Source organism: Mus caroli, unplaced genomic scaffold (genome assembly GCF_978045245.1).
Source record: "Mus caroli unplaced genomic scaffold, Mus_caroli_1 scaffold_16, whole genome shotgun sequence".
NCBI classification, from domain to species: domain Eukaryota; kingdom Metazoa; phylum Chordata; class Mammalia; order Rodentia; family Muridae; genus Mus; species Mus caroli.
Genome location: NW_028227271.1, coordinates 5946831 through 5966652, shown reverse-complemented (window position 1 = coordinate 5966652; position 19822 = coordinate 5946831). Strand labels below are relative to the sequence as shown.

Below are 19822 nucleotides of genomic sequence, written 5' to 3'. Positions count from 1 at the left end.
TGTACTAACTGGTTTTGTGTGTCAACTTGACACAAGCTGGAGTTATCACAGAGAAAGGAGCCTCCCTTGAGGAAATGCCTCCATGGGATCCAGCTGTAAGACATTTTCTCATCTAGCGATCGAGGAGGGAGGACACATTGTGGGTGGTGCCATCCCTGAGCTGATAGTCCTGGGTTCTATAAGAAAGCAATCTGAGCAAGCCAGGGGAAGCAAGCCAGTAAGCAGCACCCCTCCATGGCCTCTGCGTCAGTTCCTGCCCTGTGTGAGTTCCTGTCCTGGCTTGGCTTCCTTTGGTGATGCACAGCAATGTGGAAGTGTAAGCTGAATAAACCCTTTCCTTCCCAACTTGCTTCTTGGTCATGATGTCTTGTGTGGGAATACAAACCCTGACTAAAATAAGGGAGCTCTGGGCCCTTTGCCTGAAGTGTGTGGTGTCTTCGGCAATAGAGACTAACCCTCCACTTTGGGAGACAACCAAGAGCAATACCAATAGGCTGTATGTTCTTGGGAGTCTCTTAGACATTTTTGGCTGACAACTTAAAATCTCACATCTAATATTAGGGTTTTTGTTAGATGGTGTTTGGCTCTTGGAGAGTGTTTCAGTCATCCAAATTCAAATTTCTTCTCCTCTCCTTCTCCTTCTCCTTCTCCTTCTCCTTCTCCTTCTCCTTCTCCTTCTCCTTCTCCTTCTCCTTCTCCTTCTCCTTCTCCTTCTCCTTCTCCTTCTCCTTCTCCTTCTCCTTCTCCTTCTCCTTCTCCTTCTCCTTCTCCTTCTCCTTCTCCTTCTCCTTCTCCTTCTCCTTCTCCTTCTCCTTCTCCTTCTCCTTCTCCTTCTCCTTCTTCTTCTTCTTCTTCTTCTTCTTCTTCTTCTTCTTCTTCTTCTTCTTCTTCTTTCTTCTTCTTCTTTCACTTTTTCCCTCCTTATTTACCCCCCTCCACCCAGGGCGCCTCTTCTTTCCTATTTTTGTTTAAAAGACTTATTTATTTATTATATGTAAGTACACTGTAGCTATCTTCAGACACCCCAGAAGAGGGTATCAGACCTCATTTTGGATGGCTGTGAGCCACCATGTGGTTGCCGGGAGTTGAACTCAAGACCTTCAGAAGAGCAGTCAGTGCACCTAACTGCTGAGCCATCTCTCCAGCCCTCTTCTTTTTTGTTTTTCCCATCAGCTCAGTTGTATCCCGCCATTCCCTGAATGTTCTCCCCACCTTTTTCTGTATTTGCCTCCCCCCTTCAAGAGTCCCCCTTCCCGTTTCCCTGATCAGTTGTATCCTTCTAACCCTCTCTGTTGCTCCCAATTCCCCTATCCTGGCAATGGCTCCATGTTACTTTCCTGGTTTCTATAGTTCCTGCAGGCTGTGTGCTCGAATCTGAAGATTTGGAGCTAGGAGCCACCAAGAGAGAACATGTGACATTTGTCTTCAGTGGCCTGGGTTTCATCATTCAGTATGATCTTTTCTAGTCCCATCCATGAACCTGCAAAGTTCATGATTTCATTTTTCTTTACAGTTGAATAGTGTTCCACAGTGTACATTAGCACCATGTTTTCATTAGCTACTCAGTGGTTGTAGGGTTTATATGTCATTTCCATTCCCCATCTGTAGCTGACCTTTGCTACTTTGTGGATTCTTTTTCCCACCCTTACTCCCAGGTTTCATCCCTAGAGAGAAAGAAGGACAGAGAGGAGAGGGAGAGATGAGAGAGAGAGAGTTACAGAGAGTGAAAGACTGGGGAATCTCTGAATCTTTCTTGTTTCTTTCTTTGTAGCTGGATTTTGCTACCTTCTGGGTTCTTTTTCCCACCCTTTATCCCCCTGGTTTTGCCCCTAACACCAGAAAGGAGAGAAATAAGGATGGGGTCGGGGAGAGAGAGATCTCTGAATCTAATTTCTTTCTTATTTCTTCTTTGACTGTGACTACTAACAAACCACATCTAACCCTCCTGAAATACCAACAGCCACCCACTGCACCTTTTAGGGCTCTTACATTTATATACCTTCCAAAGAGTTCCCAACATTCCAAAAGTCACACAATTGCAGAAACCATTTGCAGCTGGCAAAATCACACCTCTGCTAGAGCGTGGGGCAAATCATAGTTAGCTGCTGCAGGCAGTCTGAAGCAGCCCTCATATCCCCATACATGGGATTAAAACAAAAACATATCCCTACATTTCTCTCTCTCTCTCTCTCTCTCTCTCTCTCTCTCTCTCTCTCTCTCTCTCTCTCTCAAGAAACCAAAATTCCATAATGTCACAACATCTATCTACTGTGAAGAGAGCAGTAAAGAATGTGGTGGAGAGGTATCTGAGGAGTATCTGTCAAGTCCTTTGGGCACATGCCAAGGAGTGGTAGAGCTGGGTAATTTGGTGAATTTGTTTTTAGCTTCTGGAGAATTCTTAGTGATTTACAGAGTGGCAGCACCATGTTTCAATCCCATCAACAATGAATGAAGCCCCCCCCCCAATTTCTCTCCAGCATCTGTTGTCAGTTATTTTGTTGATTTTTGCCACTCTGACTGGGGTAAAATGAAATCTCAAAGCTGTTTTGATTTGCATTTCCCTAATTGCTAGGGATGATGAGATTTTTTTTTTTTTGGAGCTATTTCTTAGCCATTTTAAAAAATTCTTCCTTGGAGAACTCCCTATTTAGGTATCAGGTCCATTTCTTTGAATGAGACTAATTGCTTATTTTAGTTTACGTTTGTTTATTTACATCCCCAATATTGTCTCCCTTTCAGACCCCCTAGCAGAGTTTCTCCCCCCATTCCCTTCCCTTTACTCTCTTGGGAGGGCAATTTTCCCCCCAATCCCGGTATCCTCCCACTCTTGTGTACCAAGTCTCTGAAGATTAGGCACATCTTCTCCTACTGAGGCCAGATATGGCATCCCTGTGCCACATACGTGCTGGGGGCCTTCCTTAGGTCAGCCTGTGTATGCTCTTTGGTTGGTGGCTCAGTCTTTGTGAGTTGACAGTTAGTTGACAGTGTTGGTCTTCCTGTGGGGTTGCCATCTCCTTGTGGGCCTTCAGTCCTTCCCCTAACCTCTATAGGGGTCCCCGACTTCTGTCCAATGTTTGTCTGTGGGTATCTGCATCTGTTTTTGTTTGCTCATTTGTTCATTTTGACTCTTTATTTTTCAGCTCATTGTATATTGGATACGAATGCCCTGCCGGATGAATAGCTGGAGAAGATTGTCTTCCATTCTGTGGGCTTCGTCTTTAGTCAATTGTTTGTTTCTCTGTCAGTTGTCCTTAGTCCCTAGGCAAACGGAGTCCTGATCAGGAAGTCCTTTTCTATACCTACATTATATAGGCAGTGTGTGCGTGTGTGTGTGTGTGTGTGTGTGTGTGTGTGTGTGAGAGTGTGTGTGTGTGTTTTATTCTTCTCTCATATATTACACCATGACTACAGTTTCCCCTCCCTCCACCCTCTAGTATCTCCCCTTCACCTGCTTTCTCCCCCAGATCCACCCCCTTCACTCCCTTCAGAAAAGAGCAGGCCTTCTAGGGGGCATCCATCATATATGGCATAATAAGCTACAGTAAGACCAAGCTCATATCCTTATAATCAAGGCTGGACAAGGCAACCCAGTAGGAGGAAAAGGGTCTCAAAGGCAGACAAAAGAGTCAGAGGCAGGCCCTTCCCACTGTCAGGAGTCTCACAAGAACACTGAGCTATACAACCATAACATATATGCAGAGGACCTAGGTAAGACCCACACAGACTCCCTAATCTGATCTCTCTGAGCCCACTTGAGTCCCAGTCAGTTGGTTCCGTGAGCTGTGTTCTTGTAGTGTCCCTGATCCCTCTGGCTCCTCCAATCCTTCTTCTCCATCCTTTGCAGGACTCCTGGAGCACCATCTACATTTGTCTATGGGACTTTGCGTCTGCTCCCATCAGTTGCTGGATGAAGTCTCTATGATCTCTCTGATGACGATGATGCTAGGCTCTGGTCCCAACACATCCGTGTTTGCCTTTCTGGGTCTGGGTTACCTAACTCAGGATGACTTTCTTCTAGTGTGCCTGTGTTTCCTTAGTGTAGTTTGAATGTCTCAGGTGTTAGTTTTAGGTGTTTGTTCTACATGGCATTAGTCTTTGTGCAAGGTGAGAGACTCACCTCTAACTTCATCCTTCTGCGTGCCGACTTCTGGTTTTACCAGCACCATTTGTTGAGATGCTTTCTTTTTTTTTTCCCAGTGTATGTTTTTTTGGTCACCTTTGTCAAATAATTAAGTGGCTGAAATTATATGGGCTCATGTTTGAGTCTTTTTTTTTTTTGCCAATAACATATTATTTTTATTACTATGTCTCTGCACTATATCTTTAGATCTGGAACTGTGATACCTCCAAACCCCTCACCCCCCTGAATTGTTTTGTTTATCTGGGATCTTTTGTGGTTCCATGTGAATTTAAAGATAGTTTTCTTTTTTCTATTTCTTCAAAGAATGAGATGGGGATTTTGAGTGGCATGGCAGTGAATCTAGAAAAAGCATTTAGTAGAGTGGTCATTTCCACAGTTGATTCTACCAGCCCATGAGCTTGGGAAACCTTTCTATTTTCTATTGTCTCTATTTCTTTCTTCGGAGGTTTAAAGTTTTCAATGTAGAGGTCCTTCACTTGATTATTCTCCAGCAACAAACACAGAGAGAAGGAGGTCATAGTCACACTTCCATTCGCAACAGTCCTCAAGTCAAATCAAATAAAAATATCCTTGCTCTCTTTTGCTTCTTAGTTGTAGTATCTTTTGCCTTACTTCATATGCAGGCAATAGCATCCTGCCTTGCCACAGGACTGAAGGAATGAAAACAGTGAATCGAAGTTATCAACACAAATGAATCTCCCCTCCATACATATTCCTTGTCTTAAGAATTTTGTAGATAATGACAAAAAAATTAAAACACACACAAAAAACCAAGAACGAATACAAATATATTAGAAGAAGGGAAGCACCTCAAGTGTTAAATGAAGTCAACATGACTTCAATATCCAAATATGGCAGAACAAAATAAATCAATCTCTTAGAACTATAGTTACAGAATTCTTAGACAAACTTAGACATCAAAATGCATCTTCCAATGCATTAAAATTAATACCTTTTATATAAAGTGAGTTTATTATGATAATCCAAGATTTATTGAACATTAAAATGTGAATTAATATAAATCACCATACTAACAGACAAATGAAAATGATAGATGACCTCAATTTATTTAGAAAATTCATCTACTTGATTGAAAATTCACAACATTTAAATTTTTGCATTTAATTTTAAAAAAGGCTTTCAGCTAACCAGAAATGTGAAAGAACTCTTAAGTCGTTAAAGATCACAGACAAACAAATACAAACCCAGTTCTTGGAAAAAGTTACCTACTTTAGGGTTGTTGGCTAGTAAGGTTCCACAGATCCCCAAACATCACAGACCATAATTGCTCTCGGAACTAAGCAGGAAGACCCTGTTGCTGAAGCCACCACATACTTGAGTCGTAGAGCATAGAAAAACCAAGCTGGTATTTGATCTGGTAGCTTCTTTCCTCTTGGCTAGCTTCACAGTGCCAGGAGCTGGGATGAGTGTTACCAGGGCAGAAACGTAATCACCAGTCTTAACAGCTGTGAACCCTTGAGCTACAACACAACCAGCCTGCTATGACGTGATTAGCTCCATAGTGGCACAGATATCATTCGAGTAACCAACCGTTTTGTACTTAAGTCAAGATTGCTTTGTGGATGACCAATTCTGTTTCACAATGAATTTTCCCCTGGATCCTGATTGCTGTTACAGATAGAAGCTGACCCTTCCAGGAGAGGCTGGGGTCCTGAACCCCAGCCTAACAGAGGAAATGACATCTCAACTGCACTACAACACACTCCCCCTGAACACTGCAAACTCCTCCGTTGAAAGAAGATGACTTAAATAAATAAAACCCACTCACAACCACCAATCAAACACCAGATAGAAAAGCCCCAACCTATAAATAAAAATAACCTTATGTATTCGATGGCTTGGTGTCATCTTAACACAAGCTAGAGTCATCAGAGAGGAAGGAGCCTCAGTTGAGTAAGTGCCTCAACGAGATCCATCTGTAAGTCATTTTCTTAATTAGTGATCCATGAAGGAGGGCTCACCCACTTTCTGGTTGGACTTAAACCCCACTCCACAAGATAAAACCTATACCTAGCACCAATTTCAGAACCAAGAGCCTGTGGCTAGACCGTAAGTACTCACACTTTTATTCTGCTAAATGTACGTAGTAGTAAATGAACTTCTGATTACTTACTGTCATACCTATAGATTAATGCATCCCTCATCACAGGAACCGCTGTCCGCAGCTCAATGGCAAATAATACAGAGACCTATGACTGGTCATGGTTCAGAGAATGAGAGACTGAAGAATGTCCAACTCTATATGAGACATCCGTATCACACCCCTCCTTTCAAGGGTCAGGAGCGCAAAGACCGTAAGAGTCAGCAGTGGTATTTGACTACAAGTAAAGATATTTTTCCAGACCCCAGAGGGCAACTGCACATATAAACTCACAGAAGTTGTAACAGCATGTGTAATACCTATAAGAGCTCAAGTCAGATCATGCAAAATCCCAGCATGCAAAGTGGAGGTGATCATGAATTCCCACCCCTAGCTGAAACGTTATTGACACCAGTGGGAGAATGGACCCTGCACCTTGCTTGGGCAGCACAGTAGAAATGACCCCTGGCAGTGGAGATTTGAGGGCAGGGCATAGTGTTGGCCTGAGGGTGTAAGAGCAGGAGAGCTGGCCCTGCCCCTTGCCTGGGTAAAGCAGGAGAGCTGGGACTGGTGGTGTGGGCATGGGGGAACAGATGGAATGACAAACCCAGCTTCCACCCACGCCCAGATCCAGGGCTTTGACTTGGTTCACCCCAGCATCCACCCCATCTATGAACTTCTGGAGTAGGTGAAGGCACTGGTCCTACAGAGCCAAAGCTGCAGGATCTCCATGACACAGGGCAACAAGAGGATAACTGAGAGAAGTCCTGGTGAGGATCCAGTATTGATCGTGTGGCAGAAGCCAGAGGACTCGAACCAGACCAATGACTCATTGCAACAAACACTTGCATATTAAGCTGTTTGGACAAAAATGTATACTGTGTGACACACTGGGACACACCTCAGCTTCCATGGCGAGATGACATTTTATCTTTTCTTTCCTTTTTAAAAATTTCTATGGAATGTCCCCCGCCCCCCAAACTCTTTTGATGAAGCCAGTACTGCTTCGATACCAAAACCAGACAAATGTACAAACAAAAAAGGTGTTTGTAGATTGATGTCCTTGATGAACATATAGGTTCAATTATTTTCACCAAAATACTTGCAAACTGAATACAGGGACACACCAGAAAGATCGTTCTCTGGAGACTTTTTACTGATGAGTGATTGATGTGAAAGGGTCCCAATGGCTGTGGGCTACACCTCCCCTGAGCATAGGATCCTGGGGCGTACAAAAACAAGCTGATTGAGTGAGCGAGCCATGGAGAGCAAGCTAGTAGGCAGCTCTCTTCCATTGACCACTCTTTCAGTCCCTGCCTTCAGGCTCCAGCCCTGAGTTCCTAGTCTGACTTCCCTCAGTGAAGGCTGTGTAAGCCGAGCCAACCCTTCCCTCCCCAAGTTGCCTTTGGCTGTGATCTTCAACACAGCCACAGAAAGCTGACTAGAGCAAGAGACAGATACTGGCCAAGGTGAGGAGCCTGCAAGTGGGCGAGAGACAAGGGATGAACTTCTAGGGGTTATTCCTACAGGAAGGCATTTTACAGGTCATAGTTTGTTGCGGTCTCAGGGCAGAAGAAGAGAGGAGAAAGGAATGGGGGTGAGCTAGACTGAGGTGAGGTGCTGAGGTCAAGGGTAATGGAAGGGTGGATGGATGGAACTTGGTCTGAAACCACAGGGGAAGCACTGGGTATGACTGGACAGGAAAGGTCTCACAAGACTTTGAGAGGCAAGGGTGGATAGATGGAACACACAGAGGCTTCAAAGCAGGCTTTGTTGCAAGTGCATCTACAGATCATTGGCGTTGACTGTCCTGCCACGGGTAGCTGTTGAAGCTTTGCAGACAGAATTCTGTATGCTAGTCTCCTCTCAGTCTCAAGCGTCTCCTTTCTTCCCACATCACCACAGCTCACCAGCTTCCTTTTTCTGCCCTCAACCTCTTTCCATGTTTGTTCATAGTTGAGATATCAGGATATTACATTTTGGAGTGAGGTTGTCCTGACTATTTAGGATGTTTAGTACTTTCTGGCCTGTGCTCTTAGATGCCAGTAGCAAATCTTTTCAACATTGCCAAACTGTCATTGATTGGGAGTTACTGATCTAGACCATACATAAAGGGATAGAGGCTGGGAAGAGCAAGGGGAAGGCTGGGGCAGGCAGACTCACCAGCTGTGAGTGACTTAGGAATAAAATATAAGACAAGAAGGAAGCTCGGAACACTGTAAAGTTAAACTATACTAATGAATATCTGGGCTAGTGATGGTATTCCAGGAGACACCAAAGTGGCTGTGCCTCTGAGTAATTCCTGGACCTGGGAGACTAGACTAAGGGGATCAACACTTGAAGACCCTCCCTCAAAAAAGAAAAACAGTTTAAAATATTTGTAAATAAATTTGAGTGTATGACAGAATAATACCATCAGTGCACACACATTTGCATCTGCACATACAAGTAACACACACACTCACATGTAAGTAACAAATACACACAGACACACATATACACACTACACACATAGACAAATATGCACACACATAGACAAATATACACACACATACACCCCCAACACCACACTGACATACATATATACACACACATATACCACATACACCACACACACACACACATACACACATACACACACATATACACACACACATACACACACATACACACACATACACACACATACACACAAACACAGACACATTCATACACATACACCACACACACACACACATACACACATACACACACATATACACACACACATACACACACATACACACACACATACACACACATACACACAAACACAGACACATTCATACACATACACCACACACACACACATACACACACACAAACACAGACACATACATACACATATAACACACACACACACACACACACACATACACACACACACATACACACACACACACACACACACACACACACACACACACACACACAGAGTTGTGCTCCTGAAACTTGACCTGATTGTCTTCTTCAATTGCTTTTCCTCAATTCATGAGATCAGTTCTTTGTATTGCACTTCTGTCCCCAAGAAGGAAAGTGTGTTTAAGGTCTAGGGGGCACAGAGGTCTTTGTGCCCACACACATGCACTAGGGGAGCCTGGGATGTTAAGCACATGGAAGGCTAGCATGGACATGCTTTCTAGCCTGGTGGCCTTTGTGCAATCCGTGTGGCCAGGGATACTCTGGCTCAGGACCCTCCTGACCCTTGCAGTAAACTCGTCGTTCTCGGTCAGTTTATAGAACCTTTCTTTCTGGAAGCTGTCACATGTACTTGACAAAGAGTCGCGTCTCATCTGTATTTAGCCTACTTGGTTCCTCAAAGAGACTGAGGTGAGCTCTGCTGTGCACACAAGGCTGAGTTACTCACCAGAAGCCTAGTTTTCAACAGTGCTGTGTTTACACACACCTAAAACAAGCCAGCTGGGACCAGGCACCTGAAGCTTGAACCAACATTGGCTACGAGGTTATGTTTTTCTGAACTGCCTTACTGCCTCCTGAGCTTCTCTCTCTGTTGCCAGTGAAAGTCAAAGAAAATCCTGCTCTCACAAATGGTGATTGTCAGAGAAGATTTGTCTGTCCTGAAAGTCAACTAGAGATACGAGACACGGATGCTTTCTTGGTTAGGCTTTCCATTGACGTAAAGACCATGACCAAGGCAACTCTTACAGAGGACAGCATTTAATTGGGGCTGGCTTACAGGTTTAGAGTTCAGTCCATTATCACCATGACAGGAAGCATGGCAGTGTGCAGGCAGATCTGGAGGACCTGAGAGTTCTACATCTTGATCCAAAGGCAGTCATGAGTAGACAACCAGGAGGGGGCTCTCTTCCACACGGGGCAGAGCTTAAGTACTAGGAGACTATAAAGCCTGCCCACACAGTGACACACACTTCCTTCAACAAGGCCACACCTCCCAATAGTGCCACTTCCCATGGGCCAAGCATGTTTAAACCACCACAGACACAAAAGAAATTTAACCTCCAGTCCAATGCTAAGGTGGCAATGAATGTTCATTCCTGGATTCTGGTAGAAATGGTGAGGCTAGGAAGGAGTTAACTCTTCACTGTCCAGTGGAGAGAACTTTTTCCTTATAGATCTTCCTCCTAGACAGACTCTGCCTGAGCCAGGCTGCCTATCCTAAGAGCCCGCCCCATGGCCCCCTTCATTTCCTTGTTGCGGAAGCTGTAGATGACCGGGTTGCACATGGGGGTGATGATGGTGTAGAGGAGAGAGAAAGGCTTGTCTTTGTCAGGCCCATGTGTACTGCGGGGATTCATGTAAGAGAACATGGCTGAGGTGTAGAAAAAGACAACCACGGTCAGGTGGGAGGCACATGTGGAGAATGTCTTCCCCCTACCTGAGGAGGAGGCCCTGCGGAGGATGGAGGCCAGGATGCGGGCATAGGAGGTGATGATGAGCACCATGGGACTGAGCAACACCACAATGGCATCCACAAAGATCAACTTCATGGTGAACTTGAGGTCCCCACAGGAGAGAGCGATCACTATGGGAGCCTCACAGAAGAAGTTCTCTATGTGGTTGTCTTTGCAGAAGGGATTCCTGAATGATATATACTCAAGAAAGATACCATTGACCATCCCAAAGATCCAGGAAGAACACACCAGCCTGACACACACCTTCTGGCTCATGATCTGGGCATAGTTCAGTGGGTGGCAGATGGCAACATAACGATCATAGGCCATGAAAGCCAAGAGGATGCACTCGGCCACACCCACTAGAAAGACCAAGTACATCTGGGTCATGCAAGAGACAAAGGAGACAGTGTGGTTCTTGGTCACCAGATGGACCAACATCTGTGGGATGGTGGTGGTGATGAAGCAGACATCCAGAAAAGACAGGTGTCCAAGGAAGAAGTACATGGGGCTGTTGAGCCTGGGGTCAGTCCATGTGATAAAGATGATGAGGCCATTCATGGCCATGGCGAGGCTGTAGAGAGCCAGGAAGAGGGTGAAGAGCAATGCCCGTGTGGAAGGGGAGCTCTGCTCAAAGCCCACGAGGATGAAGTCAGTCACTGTGCTGCCGTTCTTCGGGTCTGCTGTCTGGGACCTGTTTGAGGATGGGGGACAGGGAAAGCACAAAGGACACAGCTGTATGGGAGCTAAGATGGTCACCTGGACCAGACACTCAGCAAGAGGCTTTCTGTGGTGCGATAGTAAAAGTTTTGGAACTTAGCAAGCTCTGGAGAATCTGTATACTAATGGCATAGTCATGACAAATGCCATGCTCACTGCATGTTCTATGCTTAAATTCCAATTTTAGAAGCTGAGGAAGTGAATGCTCCCCTTTGACTGTGGACTGATTGGACGCTCTGTGGAGTGTGCATGTTCTATCTCCTCTCATTTCTCTCCCCATGAAGTACCAGGTTCCCTTTATTCAGGTGACAGTGCCTGGCAGTCATTGCAGTGACTCATGATTTCCCAGCCAGATTTCCCTAGAGGTGTTCGATCACCACGCTGCACACACAAGGAAAGGGGGCCTGGCTGGAGGAGACTCTTTAATATGGGGTGCCTTTCCTTTACAATCTGTTTTACATACCATTGGGCAGAAAGGCTTTGGGGGAGAAAGGAGGTCAGTGGGTGCTGCAAAGAAACTGGTTGGGATGTATTGTTTGAGAGGATAGTCTATTTTCAATAAAAAAAAAAAAAAAAAAAAAGATCCAACCATGTCTTTGAGAATGGGGTTTGGATGAGCAAGGTTCATAGGTGCCAGCGTTTCTGGACCTAAGCCTGCAGAGGGCATTGAGTGTAGGTGTACTTGCGTACCTGTGACCACATAGTGTTTATTTTACACCATTAGAATCTTAGTATTCAGCATCAGTATGCTCTTTTCTCATTACTGTAACATTTAGGGAATCACTGTGTTCAAATGAAATCTCTTGTACTTTCATCTTGTTTGGGGTTAAGATGCATCCCACCTCCCCGCTGCAGGCGTTTTAGATGCCAGTGTATGCCTGCTTAACTCCGTTCTTCAGCAGTCCTGTTTTTCCTCTTCTCTTTTTGCTATACCCTTGTTTGCCTTCTACATGACCATCCCACTCCTGCTAATTCTCACCCCTTCCTCTTCCTCCACTTTCCCATTTTTTCTGGTTACCAGCCAGCTATCTAAGTTGAATTGAGCACTCTAACCTTTCAAGGTCTCATATTCCTTCTTGTCTGGTGGAGGCTACCTCCCCTGTTAATGTCTACTTCTTACAGGACTAGATTCCCTCTATGTGAGATTTCTTGGTTGGTCAAGGCATCAGCCAGGCCCGTTCCTATCATCTATACATGGGAGAGTTCTGCTATCTAGGGCTACTCCTGTGGTCTGGAAAAAGAAGGAAAGGGAAGGGAAGAGAAACAAAGGGAGGGGAAGGGAGGGGCAGAGGACAGAGTTTAATATGGACCCACAATCCTTCACTCGGCAGACACCTTGAGACTGTGAAAATGATTGGGTAACATACATCATCAGTGAGCCACAATCCACAGAGTTCTTGGACTTGGCCAAGAAGTTGGAATTTGATTCAATGACTCACTAAGCCCCACTAAGGGTCAGTGCTTGACTGTAGTTCACTGAGCAGAAACAATACTGTGTTGGCCAGCATTTTGTGCCTTAGCAGCTGGCCAGTCAGGTACCTGTGTCCACGTGTGAGATTTTGTGAAGCAAAACCATGCCTACCTCATCCTATGTCTCTGCTGCTCAGGCCGTGTCACTGAATCGCTGTCCCTAGAAACAGAGATGGCATGTTGTTTGAGGAAGAGCTGCTCCAGGGAGGATGGTCTGAGCTGGTGGGCCACTCTGGAAGACAGTGGTACCTGGTGAGCTCTGCAGTCCCTTGGCATTACTGCTACCACAGACGCATGTCTTCTTAAGCACATTACCACACTGCGTGTGCACGGCACCTTCTAGTGTAGGTGAGAGCTGTCAGCCTCATGATGCCCTTTGCTAAGACACACTCTTATCTCCTCACTTGCCTTTCCAGTTGTATATTTTGAACTTGCCCTTTTAAAGTTTTTTGTATCCATGCCTGACTTTAAAATCTGTTCATTTCAGAAATGCAAAAAAATGAAGATATGAATTCTCCTTTAGTTCCATCCATCTACCTATCCATTATCTATGTATCTATTTATGTATCTATCTATGTATCTATCTATGTATCTATGTATCTATTTATGTATCTATCTATGTATCTATCTATGTATCTATCTATGTATCTATCTATGTATCTATGTATGTATGTATGTATGTATGTATGTATGTATGTATCTATCTATCTATCTATCTATCTATCTATGTATCTATGTATGTATGTATGTATGTATGTATGTATGTATGTATCTATCTATCTATCTATCTATCTATCTATCTATCTATCTATCTATCTATCTATCTATCTATCTGATTTATTAGAGTATGTTACAGGCTGTGGTTCAGTTCGTCCAATAGCTGTTTCCTGACTGGAAGTACAAGAATCAAATAGTAGTCCATTCCACAAGGCTGGATATCTCATGGAATCAGCTGGTCTTTTGTTTATGACAGAGCCCTGAAAAAAACTAGGCTCTAATACCAGTGAAGGAATGCCTCAGCCACAGGAGAGATGAATTGTCACAGAGAATGAGAACAAGCAGGCATGGCAATGTGACGCTTGGATTCTTGTCATATTCACAAAGACAAGTCTTTCTGTTGTTGTTCTCCCATCATGCTCTGAACAAAGGAAACAGGGGAAATCCGGCATTTGATTATTAACTCATTGTCTAATCATAAAACAGCCCGTTTGGGGAATGAGGTTAGTTCAACTGAGTCTTACCTTGTTTAAATTCTATCTATTATAATTTTCTTTCTTTCTTTTTTTTTTAAAGCTTCAGTTGCAAGGTTTGGCTATCTTCTGGTAGGTTTTTTTCTCAAGTAATGGGTGTCTCTCATTGTCATATTTACTATATCATCTAAAACTATTTTTAATGCATATTTAAGAGTGTTATTGTTTGGCTCAGACTCTTCACTTCATGGTATAGAAAATCATTGTTTTCTGGATATAAAGCACATATGGTAGAGCAAACTTGAGACTCAAGAACCCCCATGAGTTGATATGTTGCAGGATATTTGATCACACTGTGACCCCAAGATTGTGTTATTTATTGGAAAAAAAAAAGCTGTTTTTTAGCTATGATGTGGCTCACACCTTAGCACACACCTTTCAATCCAAGAGCTTTCTGCTTGAATATTGTAGACAGGATAAATATATTCAACCATAAAGTATATTCAACCATAGGTCAAGAGGCGAAGCAAGCAACCAGTTGACAGGAAGTGAACATAGAATTATTAAGAAAAAAAAAAACTAGAGAGTAAGTGGGGTAGAAGTAACAGGAAGTAGAAGCGAGGGACGCTGAGTTTGAAGGAGGTTTGAGATGGCACGGGAGAGGGGCATTCCTTCTGAGAGGTCAGGCGAATTTCCACTCTTCCTTGCCCCCAAGAGACCCCAAGAAAGTCATGGCTCCCAAGTCTTCCTTGGTCAAATCAAATGATTGACATTTTGTTAAAATCAACATCGATAAATCAGTTTTACACTATAAGTGCATCCATGAAACATTGTAAGAAAAGTTGAATATATTAGAGTGGATTTTTTTGAGGTTTTTAAGTTCCATAGACTCATTTCCTTTTGATTGAAAATTACTCTTTTAATTGCTGAACTATTTCCTCAAGGTTTTTTTTTTTTTTTGAAGCATGATTGGGATCGGATTGTGTTGAGGACACAGAGTTTCTTGTGCTCACAGATAAGCACCAGGGAAACCTGGAATGTTAAACGCACAGCACTGTCTCTTCTAAGAAAGGGATGCATAGTCTGATTTCTAGCCAGAAGGCTGGGATGGATGTGGTTAACAGCCCGGTGAGTTCTGTGCTTTCTGTAGGGCCAGGCCATATCTAGCTGACCTCCCTACACTCTGAGTCAGTCATTCTTCAGAGACTGAGCATTCATTGCCTCTCAGACAATAGAACCCATCCTTATGGGAGAGGTGACATGGACTTTGGAATGAGCTTTAACGCATTTGTATCCTAAGCTTTGTTGTGCACACAGGATTGCGTTCATTGTCATCAGGAAACTTGGTTTTCAAAATTGTGCTGTGCTTCAATGTGCCTAAATTAAACTGCCTGGTGAGACTCTAGAAGCTTGAACCAACACCGGGGACTGAGACATGCTGAACTGAATTTTCTTCTTGCCTTAGATGGCCTTGGTGGTTGCAGAGACCCCCACAGGGTTGAACATCTAATCCTACCACCAGGTCTCTCTTTAGAAAGACTTCTCCAGAGAAGTCTAGGGAAGTAATTTATCTGGCTCTCAGCTGTTATGGGAGAGATGCCCTTCAGTACGATGAGATTTCTCTGAGGCTCTTAATCACCCACTGCTAAAAGTAGCAAGAATACTTTAGACTACCCCCCCATCCACAGGCCTGGGCTCTAATTTCGCCTTCATGGTTAAAAGGAGAAATGACCTAAGGACACCAGGAGCTGAACAGGGAGGGAAGGAGCAAATTCAGCAGCAGGCTTGTGACAATCAGAAGATGACATTGGCTTTAATTCACCATCAAGGTGACACTTCAGGCCTTAAATGCAATAGAGAAACTCAGGCACTGAGAGTCCTTGACTGAACATAGCTAATTTTAAGTTGTGCAATGTTACACGCTCAAACAATTTAGATGTTTAAAGCAACTCCTTAGCAAAAAAAAAAAAAAAAAAAAAGAGAGAGAGAGAGATAATAATAGATTATTATTCTATTAGAATAGATTATTAGTCTATTAATAATAAAAATAAATGGGCAAAGGACTTGAATAGGCATTTCTCAAAATAAGATTAAATAGCCAATAGGTGTATGACTAACTATCAGGAAAATGCAAATTAAACCGTATGAGATACGAACCTCATAGACTAGCTGTCATCAAAAAGATGAAAGCCAAATATTGGCAAGAAGGTGGGGAAAAAGGGTTATTCTTCCACCCTGTGAGTGGGAATGCGAGTCCAGCGGTCATATTAAAGGTAGCGTTTCCCAAACAACTTTGAACTAGGTGTAACATCCGATGCAGCAGTATCCCGCGTGGAGGAGCCTGAGTTAGCATAACAGCCTTTACTTCCACGTTCCCTGCGGCACTGCTTATAACAGCTAAGATGTGAGATAAAAAACCTTGCCGCTACTGGAAATTTTGGGGAGTCCTACCATGGTTGTGCACACGTTACCAGGGAAACCAGGGGACCCTCTTGGGCTTTTTAGTCCTGTTAATGAAAGAATTTAAGATCAGACTCTGAAGAAAGGTCAAGGACAAGTTTGTTGGCATTTACAAGAGACATCCCAAGCCAGGCAAGATGTAAATCTTGGCAGCTGCCCAGAGGAGGGAGAGGAAGATAAAAAAGAGGAAATTTGTCATTTGTAGGCAGCGGCAAAAGAGCCGGGCAGCTGCCTGGTAGACCAGCAGTCCCATGGCTGATGAGCAGCCTCATGGTGGGGAGGGGCGTTTTCAGAGAAAGAAAAAAAAAAAAAAAAAGGCCAGACGACCAGAGGGAACATCTGAGGACTCTGGCCACTGGCCAAAATAAGTTATGTTTTTCTGAGTCAGGACTCAGGAGGGTGGGCAGACCTGACAGAGCCTCATGGTAGCTCCTGGTCTAGCTTTAGCCCTAGAGCTATGTACTCTTCCTTACCCACCTCTGTCAGAGCTAGCATACTGTGATGAAGAGATAACATACCCTTTGGAATCTGCTAACTTAGCTTTCCACCAAACCAAAGTCTAAGAGTGTCATCAGATAGCATCTTGGGCCTCTGGGAAGGCTTCTCCATCTTGCTGTAACCACCTTTCTGCTGTTCCCACCAAATGCATTCATTGTTATGACCAAAGCAGCACGGAGAGGAAAGGGTTAATTTACACTCCCGCATCACTTCTCATAATCAAAGGAAGTCAGGACAGGAACGCAAACAGGGCAGGAACCTGGCAGGAGCTGGTGCAGAGGCCATGGAGGGGTGCTGATTACCGACTTGCTTATTGCTCAGCTTGCTTTCTTGTAGAACCCAGGACCACCAGCCCAGAGGCGGACTCCACCCACAATGGGCTAGGCCCTTCCCCATCAATCACTAATTTAAAAAAAACGCCCTACAGGCCTGCCTACAGCCGGATCTTATGAAGGTATTTCCTCAACTGAGGCTCTCTGGAGGAAGCTGCCTGACTCCATTTTGAAGGCAGGAACCATTTTGTTGTATTGTTAAACAAACAAACAAACGAACAAACAAAAACAAAAACAGAAAAACCCCCAAGTTTCCCGTGTGGGTCCTGAACAACTCCAATGGGGGCTATCCCAAAAGCCTGTAGTGGGATGTGTTCTACTAGCTGGGCTGCCTTGAATGGCCTCAGTGGAAATGAAAGCGCCTAGCTCGGCAGAGACTTGAAGTGCCAGGGTGGTGGTGGTGGGATACCTAGGGGAGACCCCCATCAGAGGGGGAGATGGGGGCAGGATTATGGAGGCGGGCTGGGAGGAGGGGCAGTGAGCCGGAACATCCTAACCCTCCCTAATCAGGGATCACGTGAGGGTGACTTTTTTTTTTTTTTCTGTACTTCCTAACTGTTCTGTTGTCCCTCTCGTGTAAACCTGCTTTGAGACCTCTCATGACTTCACTCCTTAAAAGGGCCTGAGGTGCTGACTCAGCAGACCCAGCATGCTCTCTCTAACCGGAATTAGGAGGGAGTTGTTGGCCAGCTCTCTGATGCACCTGAATAAAATAAAGTTTGCTTCAGATTTGGCCCCGAAATTGTGACAGTGGTCCTATATTCACCCCGTGAGATTAACACTCCCTCTTCTCCGATGACTATAACTTGTGTCGAGCTGATGGAAAACTAGCGGACGCACCTCGATTTGTTCTGTAAACTGTAAAACTTTGAGAAACTACTCTCATATCGGGACATGGAATTTGGAGTAACCCAGGCCATGGTCACTCAAAATCAGAACAAATTATTTCTAATTTTCTTTAAGATGAGAGTTTTTATTTTTCTCTCATAGACAGGGTTAATTACTCCTCTTATCTCTTTAGCTTGGCTTAAGTGGGGATCCACTTTCCCGGCGGGGTGGGAGGTGGTGGCCCAAAATTGCTGAGGGGAGGTCTCACTTTCCTAAGAAGGTTCTCCTCCTTAGCTCGGTTACTGATCTGCTTAACTGGGGTGGTAAGGGTGCTTGCCAAGCATGTAAGACACTGTTGTTGTTTTGTTTTGTTTTAATCTCCAGAATGCCCAAAAGCAAACAAGCAATGAAATCGCATTTTATACATTAAAATATGTATGCTATTTATTTATTAATTTAAAAACCCCAGTCTTGCTTTGAACTTGAATCAGAATCAAACACAAAATGAAATCGTAACTGGCCTGGCAGGGATGGCACTGTTTTGAAGGGCCACTTGTGTCCCTTATTTTGGCTATAAGACCACTGAAACACGGACCCCAAGAAACTAGAATTCCCCTGAAAAACCTGAAGTCTGGGCCAGTCAGAAGGAAAAGAGATTTGATAGTTGTTGGGTCACTTTACAAATGGGTCCATACTCTTGACTAGGACCACCTAGTGTGCAGATCTCTGGCTGTTAAAACCAAATGTCACTTCAGAATCCAAAGGGGAATGTGGAGGATGACTGGACCTACGTGTTCCTTCCCCAATGTGGCCACATCAAATATGTTTCCTTTCTCTGCTTTTTATTATTTATTTGGTTACTTTTCTTTTTTAAAAAGATTTTTATTATTGTTATTTTGTGTGTGTGTATGACACATATGTATGGGTGATCACTGAGACAGGAAGAGACTGCTAGATCCCTGTAGCTGGAGTTATATGTGGTTGTGAGCTGTCTGCTAGGGGAGCTGGGACTAGAACTCAGATCCTCTGCAAGAGCAGCCAGTGCTCTTAACTACTGGGTCTCTCCAGTCCCAGTCTGGCTGTTTGAATTGGATTATCAAGGCTGGGTAGTCAAACCTGGCTTCTCAGGGCACAAAATATGACCTTAAATTTCATAACAAAGTGCCTCTGTCACTCTTAGCCTGGTGGCTTACAATATCATCATTCCCCTTTAACATGTAACCCGTTTTCTTCAGACATAATCACTGAAAGATGATCTTCAAGGGTAATGCATTAATTTAGCAACAAACTACGTAAATGCTCATGCATGCCCTTCTTCCAAGCCGCACCCCTTTTCAAGAAGCACTGAGATTCCGTATATATAGGCAGAGGGACTTTGGGTTGGGTCAGGCGCACCTGAAAGTCAATTCTAGAGAAGTGTTACTAGCTGAATCTCAAGCTTTTTCTCCTACAAAATGAAGATGAACCCATTTTACTCATGGCAGGCAAAGATTAGACGGTATACATTAGTTTCAGTTGAGTTTCCCCTCATCTCCCTGTGGTTTTTCTTCATATGGAAAGAACCCTACAAAGACTTAGCCCCCTACTCATAGCCCAACTGCTGCTGTAGTGGAGAGGAGAGGATGTTGCTCTTCTCCAACCCTCCCAAATATTTCACTGTCAGAAAGACT

The 19822-nt window shown here is 44.1% G+C and overlaps 1 protein-coding gene across 1 annotated transcript; it reads right to left on the bottom strand.

Annotated features, from left to right (window-relative positions):
- Nucleotides 1-10384: 10384 nt before the first annotated feature.
- Nucleotides 10385-18244, bottom strand: LOC110311102 (olfactory receptor 10AD1-like). Its single transcript, XM_085831912.1, has 2 exons — nucleotides 18165-18244; nucleotides 10385-11348 (listed from the first exon to the last, which is right to left on the bottom strand). The coding sequence occupies exons 1-2, from the start codon at nucleotides 18242-18244 to the stop codon at nucleotides 10385-10387; spliced, it is 1044 nt and encodes a 347-aa protein (XP_085688038.1).
- Between the last annotated feature and the right edge of the window lie 1578 nt (nucleotides 18245-19822).